Below are 14,614 nucleotides of genomic sequence, written 5' to 3'. Positions count from 1 at the left end.
AGGTTGCCATGGCCAAAAACCATTTTATCACTAGGTGGCTATTCTACTTAATCATGAGCTAGGCTGGTCCTTAGAAAACAGATTTCCTGAGGCCATACTAGAAGTCTTCCCACATAGCAGAACCCGTCTTTACACTCTAGCCTTTAAGAACTCAGACTCACTTTTATGTTATGATGAGGTATTTCAGTAAAAGATATCAAGGAATTACGTTACATGAAGAGAAGATGAATTGGTCACACGGCAAGAACAGAGGTTGACAGGGAGACAACCAGACAGGTGGCCCCATTGTGATGTTGAGAGAAAGCAAAGAAAACTACTAGCACATTGGATGGACTCCACGAGTCTGACAGGTCCTTTGGATGGGTTGTAGTCTGTACAAACTCTTGAATCACTGAAACCACAGATCCATTTGAGTACTTTTGAGAGTGCTGGGGAATCAGGGAAATTATATAATCTGGTCACTCATTTACCCTCCTCTACCTCAAAACAACTTTCACCTCTATGAGTAACTTTTTCTTTTTTCTTTTTTTTTTGCTGTATATATACCAAAATATTTATAGCAACAATTTGAGGGTGCTGCCATCCTCAGGTAACCAAATTTGCAATTTTGGCGTCACCCTTAATTCCTCATTCATGCTCACTCCACATATCCAATCTGTTGCTATGTCCTGTTGTTTCCGCCTTCACAACATCCCTTGCATAAATTCCCTTATCTTCATGCTGCCACTATCCTGCTGAAGGCCTTGGTCACCTTATTGTGATAGCCCCACTGATTGGTCTCCTGGGCTCACCTTTCCTCACTCTAAGTCTATCTTTATCAGCTGCCAAAGTTATCTTCCTAAAATGCAGGTCTAATCATGTCACCACTGTACTCAGTAAATTTTAGTGGCTTCCTATTACTTGCAGGATCAAATATTAAATCCTCTTTTTCTTTTAAAGCCCTCACTTTTCTGTTTCTAGTCCTTGTTATATTTGACTCTCCTCCACACATTTTATGATCAGCACCACCAGTTTTGTCTCTGTTCCTCACACACAACACTCCATCTTCATCCTTGACTGTCCCCTTCCCTGTAATGCTCTTCCTCCTCTCAACTCTTACCTGCAGGATGCCTTTCCTATTTTCCCCAAATCTTAGTGCATACCCTTTGATATTACCTCCCATTTACAATGTATATTATCATGTATATGTATAGTTGCTTGCTGGTTGTCTCTCTCATTAGAATGTTAGCTCCATGAGGGCAGGGACCATATTTTTGCCTTTCTTTGTAACCTCTACACTTAGCATGAGGCATGGCACATAATAACCAATTAACAAATGCTTGTTGCCTGACATCAAAGAAGTGGAAACAAAGTGGTTGATTTCCATTAACAGGGGAATAGCTAAACAAATAATAGTATGTGACTGTGATGGAATGTTATTGTGTTGTAAGAAATGATGAATATGACAAATACAGGGGCACATGTGAAGACACATGAACTGATACAAAATGAAGTATGCAGAGTTAAGAAAACTATATACATGACTACAAGAAGATAAATGGAAACAGCAATAGAAAATGAATATTGCCAAATTTATAAGAAACAGGCTTGCCCTCAAATAAGATAGAGGACAAGGCTTACCCTTCCACTCTTTTGCAAAGGGGTGTGTGTGTGTGTGTGTGTGTGTGTGTGTGATGGGGGCAACTATGGGTATGGATCATTATGTACATTGTTAATTTCAACATAGTGGTAGGTTTGTGCTGATTTTTTATTTTTTTCTTTTCTTTTAAAAAATTTGTTATGAGGGATAAGGGAGGGAGAAGGGGGAAAAGAGTAATTTTAGGTTATATAAAAGCAGAAAAAAGATGTTAATACAATTTTTAAAAAGAATAATATCCTTTCCCATGTTTCCTTTATTGGATCTACAATTCCCTTGGCATGAGTACTCCTTCACTAGCTACAGAATGCAGTCCCTCTTCTTCCCCTTAGTAGCTAGTCTTCATGCATTAATGGGGCTAAAAAGGTTTTCTAAGTTTACTTAGGTTGTTCCTCAGACAACAGACTGGGCCCATAATGGGAAACCTGCAATGCTTTATAAGACCTTTGTAAGACTGGCTGGCATAGCCTTTGAAAACCCAGGGTCAACACCATACCATGACGAATTACTGAAATAAATTTTAGTGAAGGGTGGTTTTTTGACTTTTTTTTTTGTTTTTGGTGAGGCAATTAGGGTTAAGGGTTAAGTGACTTGTCCAGAGTCACACAACTAGTGAGTGTTATGTGTCTGAGGCCAGATTTGAACTCAGATCCTCCTGACTTCAGGGCCAGTGCTCTATCCACTGTGCCACCTAGCTGCCTCCTGACTTTTATTTTTAAAAAACCTAAATCCATAGGATTTTTGTATTTAGAATTATGAGCACAGAGATTCTAATATTAAACAATTCATAATTGTCCATTGGTTGCCTTGAAAAAGCAATTAGGGAGTATCTTGACAATAATCAATGGCATAGGATTCATAAAGTATACTGACATTAAAAGATGTTCTGGCTACCATATTGAAAATATATCATATCACTCATGAGTGATATCTTGAGATTTAAATGAAAATATCTTTTGTAGCTCATAAATATTTCTGGGTAACAGATGCTTTTTCAAAAACAGATTTTGCTTTTTAAAATACAAAATATAAATAACCCCTTCAACAAAATGAAATCCACTTCCAGATGCAATTCAAGGTGTTGCAATTTATCTCTGCAATTCTTTATGGTTAAAATTCTGAGTACTTTACAGATTTGACATTTATTATATACCAGGATGGCAGTTAGAATACTCCTATTGTCTTTTACAAGATCTGAAGGACATGAGGCCAGCCCTAGGATGCTTTTTTTTTTTTTCCCTTAGGATATTATTTTTTCTTGTTAAGAGTCGAATTAGAGTGAATAATATTTAGGGCCAGGTACTACATTCATCTTTTGACTAGTGTTTACCTGATCAACATGGAATAAATTGATAATTAAGAACCTAACATGATTTTGATTACTCTAGTAATATGCAGCCAGATATATTAATTGCTTATTAGAGAAGCTAAGGGCAGGTTCCTAAGGCATTATTGCTTGTTGCATGATTACACTACTGCTCCCTCTCCCTCTCTTTCTCTCTCTCCTCTCTTCTCTCCCCACTCTCTCTTCAGTGGACACTCATAGGCATTGCTGACCAGCACAGAAGCTGACTTGCTTTGTCTCCAACCTGGATTTATCTGTCCCTCCTTCAGGAGTCTGGTTTCCCACCATCCCCATCCCCATCCCGCCCTGGGCACCTTAGTGCAGACACCTGATTGGCTTTAGCCCTACTGCTACTGTGTAGTTCAGAACTCACAAGCTCAAACATCAGCCTCAATCTTCCCCAACAGTAGGGATTATAGTGCCATTATGCCTGGGATTACTGCTTGTTTTATCAGACAAATAAGCAATGGGTAGACTTTTATAGACACTTTGAAATTAAAAAACAAAACAAAACATTTTACTGTTTACTCTTGTTTGTTTTTGCTAGGCAATGGGGTTAAGTGACTTGCCTACAGTCACAACAGCTAGTGAGTGTTATGTGTTTGAGGCCGCATTTGAACACAGGTCTTCCTGACTCCAGGGCTGGTACTCCAACCACTGCGCCACCTAGCTGCCTCTGCTGTTTACTCTTAAAAGGAAGAATCCCCCAAAATAAAACTGAGAAGTCCCAGAATCTCACACTTTCAAAATTGGAACGGACCTCAGAAGTCAGCTGGTCTAGTCCTTATCTGAGAATTTCCTCTATAAAATATCAGACAAGGGTCCAGGCAACCTTTACTTAAAGACTTCCAAGCAATGGACTGTCAGGGATGAACACCTGTCAAAGATCTTATAGAGAGGATTCCTGCAACACAAAGAAAGGCATTGGAATAGATCTTTGAAGTTCTTACAGTTCTAAGATTATTTGACTTCAGGAACTCTGTTTTCGACATACATATGCAACACAAGGAATAACAGGAGAGTGTTGGTCTACTGGGTAAAAAGAAAGGAATGGGATTTTAAAAGTTGTGGGCTCAAGTACCAATTAATTGCCTGACATTTGTTGACTTCTATAAAACATTAGGGTAACTCTATTTAACAGAGAACATTAAATAGGTCTGGCTTTATAATAGGTCACCTTATATAAATACATGTATAAACACAGGTATGTAAAATATATATACATTCATGTATATGTATATACACATAATACAAACATATACCTCCAAAGTCTGGACATTGATATCCTCAAATGTATATATTTTTATAGCTCATTGAATATTCAGACTCAAATAAATGCACAATGTTCTACTGATCATGTACATCAATACCTAGATTTAACAGCATGAGTTTAAGAGGAAGTGACAGTTCTAGCTCTTAATGTAGGTTTTTGTCCCCAACGAATTCCGAGCACAGTTAAATTGAAAGTTGGATTCAGGCTCTATGGGTATACATATAGAGGAATACACAGGTTACTCCAAAATTATATACTCTGATAGTAGGAAAGCATTTAAATATTTATGTTGAATCACTTGAATTGCATTTTTTTTTCCTATCAACTAGAGAAAAACATCTATGGAAAACTGTCTTTAATGCAGTATAATCTGAGTCCGCTCACTTCTTACTGGTATAATGCCATAGATCAAGCACAGCTTCTTATTTGTGAGATCAGAGTTTAAATTAAAATTGTTGAGGGAGAAGCAGCTAACATCAAAAGACACTGGACTTTATTGATGCAGATAAACTCAAATTCAAAGGAGAGAACTCATTTGGTAATAAGCATTAGTTTAAAAAAAAATTAAAAGCCTTTAGGTAATGCTAGCATCTTGAAGGGACTTTAGAAATATTCTAATCCAACCCCTTTATTTTACAGATGAGGAAACTGAGGCTCAGATAAGTGAAATGCCTTGCTCAGACTCTATAACTAGCAACAGTAGAACCCAGTTCCTCAGAATCCCAGTACAATGATTTCAACACCTCATAACTGTGGGTCAGGGCTATCTACATCTGGGGGGAGGGACATAAAAAGAGAGAGAGGATGCACAATTCTTACTGTAGAATGGAGCTTACTTCAGAGTTTCTATTTCATCGTACTTGCTTGTTTTGTTTTGGACTCTCTGGAACCCTTCCCGCCTTTAACTTAAAAGTTTTTTTTCCTATTTCCTGAAACCTTGCCTGAATTACCAGACTTGGTAATTGCCTAATTATTCTAGACCTGTGGGACTTACTGCGTCCATTGCCTGTTCTAACCTCAGCTGAATACCTGGTTTCTCAAACTGCAAGAATCCCCAGTCACCTTGTCCTGGTCTTCCTTGGCAAATCTCCCTTCTGGCCCCCTATACCTCAGTATGATAAAGGAGGAGAATATCTATTCCAAAAGCCAGAAAAACTGCAGCTCACCTGTCAATAAACAGAAGATGGTTAATCAACAGACTTTACCTTAATGACTACAAATGTTTACCTCCTGCTTCTTTCCAGAATGCAAAGAAAATCTTGGGATTGTCATAATATTTTATAAACATTTGCAAGACAGACTTGTTCATCAGATAAAGAAACAATTGTATTCATTGACTCTGACACAAAGAAGCGTGCAGTGATAAACATACAGATAGATGTACAATCTTATACATGAATGAGATATGCTAATTAAAAATTGCAGTGGGTACTTTATTAAAAATTTATTCTACAATTTGAAGCTTCAAAACATCTTTACATCAACAAATATAGCAGATTGACTGTTGGAATCATGAGCAATTTATCTTGGAAAGATTGTATCTTTATCAGCATATATAGATTTTTATGAACATTTACATTAAAATTATGAGTTTTATTAGAAAATATTTAACTGTTATCTGTTCTTGGTCCATGAAAAAAATAAAAGTGGCTCAGCTTTCATTTTATTGGATAGATGGCACCACATAGCATATTTCCCATGCTAGGTTGAATTACAGCTGTTTATCTTGCAGCTTTCTTTAAGATTAATTAAATGCAAATGTAACTCTGTGAATCATGGGAATACCTGCCAGACCCCTTATTAATACCTTCACTTAAAAACCCCTGTGCCAGAGAGTCATTAATTTGCTAAAAGAAAAGTGCTAAAGCAGCCCTCTGCCCACAAACAAGTCATAGATGGCTGCCCAATTAGTCCAGTAGTACTCTGATTCTTCTTTCAGGCCCTGTGGCCCTTTGAGGACACAATAAGGCTCCAATGATAACCTGGCAACCTAGGTAGAAACCCAGCCAAGTGCAAGCTTTTGAAGCTGCAGTTTGGCTGCCATCATGTCGGCAAAAAGAAAGAATTCAGGCACCATGTCATCCAGTACAAAGGATAAAAACAGATTCAACCGGAAATTCAATGTGGCACCACATATGGGATACATGAGTGCGGTTATACAACAGGCCACATATTTTTTTTGAACAGTCTCCTGCATGTGATGCCGAGGACATGTGTAACCATCATAACGTCTCTAGGAATCTGTATTTAATTTGAGTCGGGGTGGTGGCAGGGATGGGAGATCTGAAGCCGCCACAGGTTTGTGGCAGATGGCTCTGTGTCAGCTATGACAAGCAGCCAGGCTCGGCTTCCTCTGCAGATTTTCTTTTCTCTCTGATCAGGTAAATATGGGCACACTCTGGAAAGTTCTACAGATTCTGCCTTAGGCTGCAAGTTTGTGACTTAGCCCCATCTGTCACAAATCTTCTCTAGGTTCTGTTGTAAGCAGAGACCTGAATTTACCACGGAGTGCTGCCCAAGAAAATCGAGCCATTTCGCCCTAAAAAAAAAAAAAAAAAGGAAGAAAGAAAGAAAAGAAAAGAAAAAAGGAAAATGAAGGATCAGTAACTACTACTGAAAGACAAAAAGACTGCTGAAAAATTATGCTGCAAATTTTAGGTTTGATTTGCATGAACTACATTTTAAAAATCTCCAAAATTAACAGTGCCTGACTTCCAATTAGCTCAGAAAATCCCAGTCTCTGGTTCAAAGCCTAACTAACTATATTCACAACCTTAGGTAAAAGCTAATCTTGTGAATGGGTAAATTTTGTTGCATACTTATTTCCTGGCCTGTGTTAGGGATGACAGCTATTAGAAGGTTATCATCCAACTTTTAATTTTTATAAGCACAGTATATATTCTATTTCTTTAAATTAAAAAAAAAAACCTAATGTGGGTTTTACTTTGAACTGGGTGCAGGCACAAGTTAAATGCCAAAGCATTTATAAAACATTTCATGCTTATAAATTTTATAAAAGAAATATATTGTTTCATGATAACCGTTCCTTTGAAAAAATTCCATGTAGATAGGTTGCTTTTATTTTTTTTTTCTGACAGATGGAGTAGATGGGGTGAAGAATCTTACTCCCAAACTTGATGACACACGAATGGTGGAGGAAGGAAGGTCAAGAATGTATGTAAGGCAGGATCCTATGCGTCGCCTCCTTACCCTCCAAGAGTACATTTACTGTGTTAAAGTTTTTCCTCTTGTTTTACTTTGAAAAAAAAGACTTTGTTTTAAATTGTGCTTGTACAGTTGTGAGTTTTTAGTAGGTCTTAAAGTGTCACAGGCTTTTAACTTTCCCTTTTTATTAAAAGTAGTGAATTTGGAGGACTCCTGAGAATAACAGGACACACACCATTCACCTCTAAACTGTCAGCTCAAATTCAATTCAAACCTGCAGTGACCAAGCTGTTCTAGGAACTTCATTGTTTGTTTGGTTGAAAAAAAAATATTAGCCAAGGTCCAGTTAGAAACACTTTGACACGATTAAAAGACAAATGACTTATCTTGGAAGTCATTCCAGCTTGGAGGCTAGGATGGTTTAAATCCATGCTGGACAGCAAGTTTATGCAAGAGTGTAAGAATTCATTTCCCCAAAACAGTAGCGAGCTAGATATTACTGTATTTTTTTCCCCTATGAAGCTTTATAAGATGTTTGTTGAAGGAAGAACTGGGCCAAAGATGAGTAGAGGATGCCATATTGTAAATTACAAGGAAAACCACACACCAGAATTCAAGAATAATAGCTAAGATTTTTTTTTCATACCCAGAATACCCACTTGGTGGAGAAATAAAACGGGGCATTTCTATAGTGTGAAAAGACTACAGTTAACCTGTGTCTGCTTTTGACTTATTTTATGACTTTAGGAAAATCATTTAACTTATTTGTGCTTTTTTTCCCTCTTAACTATAACCTTGGTAGCATGGGGTGGTGGGATCAATACGTTTTTTGAAAGCCTTCTAAGATTCACCAATTTTAGGTTTTCTGCAAAAATAAAATATTATTGTTACTACTATTAAGCCTTTCTATGAATAAATTCACCTTTTCAGATGAAATCTTCATAACAGTAGTTTTGGTGATGGTTAAAGGAGGTGGGCAATAGTTAGGCCGAAGTAAATCAATAAACTTGTGTCCATTTTATTCCAGTAATGCCTTTGCTGATTACTCTTAGAAGCCTGTGTTTAAATTTAGTTTGGGTTACAAGTGACATTCGTGGTGTTGATATAGCGAATCCTAGTCTGTATAAATGACAAGGATGTAGTCAAACATAATTCCTGGTAATCTGCTGAAGAAAAGACATATCCTAAAACAAGAAGGTTGCCGTCAAATTGACAATGAGTAAATTTTACATACAAACTTAAAAAGGAACTGGCTAAATTTGACACATTGATTTCTCTTGGTGTCAAATTTGCTTAAAGATGCTAGAACATTTCTGGTGTGTGTGTGTGTGTGTGTGTTATATGTATGCTAAAAAATTTCAATATCTAAAGTCATCATAGGTGGTAGGTGATGAACATAATGGTATAGTATAGATTCCCATGTCACTAAGAGCACCCTTATGTCTACCTAGTAACCCATTGTTTCTTCCCTTTAAAATGATTATTATAGAAGATGTCTTTACTTATATCAAAACAACTTTAATTTATTTTGAAATTAAAATTTTACTTCATTTATAATAAATGAAAAGTTTTGTTGGCTTAAGTTATAGCAAGGAATAAGTGTGGTTTAGTGGGTAGAAAACTGGCCTCTGACTCAGGAAGACCTAGGTTGAAATTAGGCCTCTAAGATATATTAGCTGTGGGTACCTGAGCAAGTGACTTACTCCGTCAATGGTCCAAAGGACTCTCTAAGACTGTAAGTTACAAGAAATTTGCTGACCTGCATTTGCAGAAAGAGTGTCCTCATTAGGAGTCAATGAAACTGAAGGATCATTTAAAAAAAAAAAAAGGAAGAAGAGTTCTAGCTACTCTGATCCTAAATTTTCATCCATATGAAAAATCTTAACCTACAGTATGGATGGTGTACAATAGAAAGTTGAGGTAATCATAAAAATAGAACTTTTAGCCAAAGTCTAAGTTATAAAAGCAAAAAAAGACAAAATTAGAGCTTTTAGCTATCTTTTGATCTTTTCAGATTATTACAGATACTATAAATGCTGAATGTCAACAGTTTAAATGATGGCATATATGATTTTTTTTAAAGTACAAGAAAATGGATTATTTTATACAGTGAACCAGGAGTCTCTCTCTTTAGCTACTGACACAATAAAAATTGCTAAAAAATAAAAACACCAAACACCTTTTTGGTAGTTGGGAAGGGAGAGTCAACTCTCTAGTAATCACTTAAAGTAAAACTATTCTATAAATGTACCCACTAACAAAACATGTTTTGAAAATATTATTAACAAACATGCTAACAATGAAATATACATAGAGTGGTTTTATTTTCTTTTTATAAGTTTAATTCTCTTATGGCAAAGCTAATAAATCAAAAGATATGATCAAAGATAGATCCTGTATGGGATGCTGTATTCTTCTCTATGTCTTATTACATAAAAAAAAATTTCTGAAAATTGTTTTCTATTGAGAAGCTATCAGTTATTTCTAGCGCCTAGCATAATTTATATTTTAAAATTTTCATTGTTATTCACTTAAAATCTGACACCATATGCATATAAAAAAGTTGAATGAGCAAGTACACATATAAAACTATACTATGAATAACTAGGGAGAGAAGCCAATGTGAATAGAGAGAGACATAGGTAGGTATAGAGACAGTGGTATATCCATTGGCAAGCCATCTAGAAAACATACTAGAAAGATGAACAAAAACACTACTGGAAAATTATCTGCATGAATTAGAAGAATATCTTCAGACATATATTCTGTAAAAAATATAGAAAAGTATATGTGTATATTATGACCAAGGAATCATATGGAATGACAATGAGATAATCTCTAAGATATTATTACTATTTTATTGATACAATTTTAATATATTAACAACAGATCAGTACAGTGAGGCTCTTTCAGAGCTTATCAGGAGAAATTTAGAAAACAATTCTAGAACATTCTAGCTTTGTCATAGTACAACTGGAGTAGCAGCACTAAAACTTTTCAACTGGAAAGGTTTTCTCCTATTGCTAAAAGGCAACTTGTTGAAGTTACTTCTTAAATGGTTTAACACTTCCAGAGGCAGAAAAGCAGGGTTAATAAGGCCCAACCTGAAACAATGTGATAATTTGCTCCATTTTGATGGTGGCATTTCATTTAGAAATAACTCACCAATAAACTACTTGAAGGAAAGGAATCATCTGCTTATGGATATATACAGTATACATGGACGTGTGATATTTAGGAAAACACACTCATTAGGGAACAAGGGAAAGGAACGTGCACTTACTGAGCACCTACTATATACCAGGCACTTTATAAATATTACCTAATTTGATCTCATTTGTATCAATAATTATTCTATCATTTACTTCATTTTCATAAGTCACATATTTTGGTAGTACAACATCCCTGAGTTCATTTATATTAATATAATAATAAAAACAAAACTACTCCTGAACTTGAAGAATTAGGAAATGTCAAGGTAAACCTTCAAGGTCTGTTTTCTCTTTGAAGCCTCCTTGTGTAACTATACAATAGTATTGACTCAAGAAGTAATGCTGAGCACTGGAATTGTTCAGTCAGCATTTTAAACTATTATGAGCTACCTTCTGAACCATTGCCAAGTTAATAGACAATGAAAGATAATGAGCTTGAAATTGGGTGTTAAATTGCATTTTTGGTTCTCTCCTTTTTTCTTGAAGTTTAACTGTTTCCTGCAGAAACAAAGTCTTGTTTTGATATGTAACTATGTAAATAAGTATTTTTAGGCTAGGAAAAGGAAAAGTGAGGAAAAGCCAAACAACTGTATTCCATGTGTCATGGTTATATATTAACACATGGAAATTAAAATATGATAGATTATAAAACTATAGATTGCAAACTACACTGAATTTATGTAAAATCAAGACATCACATTGGACGAATTAAAAAAAAATGTATTACTCATGGCCTAGCATTCAAATTCGTAAGACAGATTTATTTGAGATCAATGGCTCAGAATTTTAGTAGGGTATCTGTGGTGCCATTTCAAAAATTTTCAATTTTTGAATAAAGAATAAAGGATTAGATAATGAACATGAAGGCCTGATATTATCTAAAATTTTAATCTCCTTTTTTGTTTAGATTGACATATCTAAACTAGAATATGTAGTTTTAAAAAATTTTGTTGTTGTTGAAATGTATAGTGAGTATTAGATCTTTACAACCATCTTTCAAATAGTTCAGAAAGGAAGCAACGACACTCTATGTCATTCACCTGAATTTTTGAGTACTGGAGATTTCATTATGATAGGAAGAAAGGCTTATCCTCATTAGTATAATTGTAGATTCTTTCTTTTACTTCCTTTTAAACTAATGAGTTGCATTAATCCAGGTTCATTTTTATAAGCCTCCTGGGTCCAAATGTAAAGGACAGTCATCTTAGAAAACAATAAATTTTTTAAAAAGCATGTAGCATGCATTAAGTGCACGTATTTCATAAGACCTAGGTTAATACAACTGGCATCCAGTTTAATTAATCCTTGTTAGTGTAACAACTAATATCCCTCCCTAGCATGTTTCCTTTAAACATCAGTATGTTAATTGTTTTTTTTTAAAGATTTTTCTTTGTACTTCAATATGGCATTATACCACGTAAATCTATTCTCAACAACTACCTTATAAAGATGTTTTCTTATAATATCTGGTCTCTTGCAGAAATTCTGAAGTCTTTTAAAAAGCTGTTCAGGTGTAGAATACAGATATTCAGCTGCAGGAAAAACAGATACATTTTTAATGAAACAAAAACCTCAAAGCACACACTCGATATTAGTCACTTTACTAATTAAAAATGCATATTGCTCTGTGCCGCCTCATGTTTTACATTATTTAAGCATGATTTTATAAGGTTACCTCAGCTCACAAGGATGTTTAATGCTAAATAAGACTGTGTAGTTGTGCTGTTTAGACATCTCCTTTGGGTGATTAAAATACATTATTCTAATGTAACACAATGCATATGTGATACATTTAGTGATGAGATTTTCAAAGAACTGGTAGTAGAGCTGTATGTACCCTGTACAACAGTTGCATGTTATTAACCATTAAACTGTTTAAATAATTTGGAGTGATTTCCAATTCTCCATTTTTCTCTATGTCTATCATTTTCTAAAAATCTGTAAGCTATTGCAACAGCACTGACCTGCTTATAAAAATCCATCATTATGGGATGTGTATGCTAACAATGAAGAATGCTATTTGAAAACTTGCTTTTTTGTTATCTTGAAAGAACAGATGGTAAATATAAGCTTACTCTAATGTATTAAAACACATAAAATTTTCCTTAACACTAACATGTTGACTTGCCAAATAAACAATTGCTCTTGCCTAAGTTTATTTTCAAACTTTATAATTTAGCATGAATCATGTATTAAATCTCAACAAAGAAGAAATTACATTAAAAATAGCTACCTGGAAATATTTCCGGATAAACCAAATCTTTGGGACACAGTGGGTAACAACCACAATATACAGCTTCTAACCTAAAGACATTTTTAAAAGGGGGGAGGGGGTTCAGGGTGGGTGAGAACAGAAAACAAGATATTAATGACTTAAGTCAGAAACTTATTTTGTCCATTTATGTTAACTGTATAAACTAAGAATTAGCTGGGACAAGGAAAAATGGTCAGCAGTCAAATACTTCTAAATGCCAAAGTTGCTCTTTTAAAAGATTTTATTGATTATATATGAATTTCATAGAACAGAACCAACAGCATATGTTTTGTTCACTGAATAAATCAAAGCGCAGCTCTGCATTTTTTTGTTTTTTAAATACTGTTTAACACATTTTATAATCAGCAGATAAACACATGTAACAACATGGTAAAGTATGGACAGCTTTTCTTAATAATGTTACAAAAGCCTAGAATGTTCATTTTTCAAGTATGTTTAAATACAATAGCAACGACCTCACATGTAACTGCACTCCCCCCCCCCCCAAAAAAAACCTGTTAACATTTAATAGCAACTCTAAAAACCATCAGAAAGGGTTTATAGTCTGTTAGGATGGGACATTTTCATTTTAGCCTAATGTTTCAAATCACTTCATTATTATGCAGAAGGTAAAACTTTCTTTTTTTCATAACCACTAGTCAAGATTCCTTTGGCAAAACACCTACTGGTTCATAGACAACGTGCTTTCATTAGTAACAACCAAAATTCTCATAATACCAAAAGAGAAAACTTTTATTATTGTACAAATAAGTCAGAAAGTTTCACTGTGTGATGGGAACTTCCCAAGGACAATTAATGGGGAAGTGGCTGTCACATAACCTTTTTCTAGCTGAAAGGGTTAAATAGAAAAGAAAGTATTTTACTTTGGTGGATTTTTCCCCCTCTGCATAATGGCTATTGATCTGACATATAATAAACTTTAAAGATACCACTGTAATTTCTGTTGGCTAGAAATTGTGCAGTGAAATTCAAAACACTTCTTAAATATGTTTATTTTATGAGAGACTTTGAATTGCATCCAAAACGCTGACCAAAGGAGGAATTTTATTTTGAACTACAGATTTTTTTTTTCAACTCAGGAATAATTTGAGGTCATGTCAATGTTTACCTTATTTATTTACAGTGACAAAACAAATGCAATTTAAACTGTTTTTAAGTATGTGATGTTTTTCCTATTTCATTACATTAACTCTAATTAGTTTAAAAGAAGTGCATTTATGCTGATGCTCCAAAGTTCTGAAAAATAGGCAGTTTTAAAATTTGTTCTATACCTGATAGGAGTGACAGGATGACAGAGATAACAGAGGAGCTAGTTACTAATTGCTAGAGTCAAAACTAATGCCGAGTACTTTCTGTATATTAGTTGTACGCACATAGAAATTCCTGTTGCAACCATAATACGAACTGCATTGTGATTATACTTTCCAACGTTAACGATCGTATTGAATACCAAATTCTGCAATATTTTTATTAGCAAAAGCACAATAGCATTCACTTTATCTGAAAGCATTTAGCTTTTAAACAGTATGCCAGTTCTGAAGGCAAATGGATGTGAATATTTTCTTCTAATTACACAAAAGCAAAAAAGTGAGGTCACAGGCATTTCAGTGAGAACATAAGCTATCTGCTCTTAAGTAATAGATCTGAATAGAAGTATCTGCTTTCCCAAAAGAATTTCAGGCCAAGGTTGCATTTTGAGTTAGTAAAT

The 14,614-nt window shown here is 34.8% G+C and overlaps 1 protein-coding gene across 3 annotated transcripts in view; it reads right to left on the bottom strand.

Annotated features, from left to right (window-relative positions):
- Nucleotides 1–5,648: 5,648 nt before the first annotated feature.
- The window catches only part of GTDC1 (glycosyltransferase like domain containing 1), a 355,035-nt gene continuing 346,069 nt past the window's right edge, over nucleotides 5,649–14,614 (bottom strand). For 2 of the 3 annotated variants that reach the window (XM_027835649.1, XM_027835650.1), the window contains 3 exons: nucleotides 12,865–12,935; nucleotides 12,072–12,163; nucleotides 5,650–6,793 (listed from right to left, as the gene is read on the bottom strand). In XM_027835649.1, the coding sequence (XP_027691450.1) occupies nucleotides 6,710–6,793; nucleotides 12,072–12,163; nucleotides 12,865–12,935 (247 nt within the window). In that variant the 3' untranslated portion in view covers nucleotides 5,650–6,709. Of the gene's footprint in view, nucleotides 6,794–12,071; nucleotides 12,164–12,864; nucleotides 12,936–14,614 lie in introns of all 3 variants that reach the window. The other variant, XM_027835651.1, reaches the window with a different exon arrangement.

Source organism: Vombatus ursinus, unplaced genomic scaffold (assembly GCF_900497805.2).
Source record: "Vombatus ursinus unplaced genomic scaffold, bare-nosed wombat genome assembly UNPS02014816.1, whole genome shotgun sequence".
Lineage (NCBI taxonomy): Eukaryota > Metazoa > Chordata > Mammalia > Diprotodontia > Vombatidae > Vombatus > Vombatus ursinus.
The sequence above is the reverse complement of the archived record's forward strand: the minus strand, read 5'-3'. Positions and strand labels throughout refer to the sequence as shown.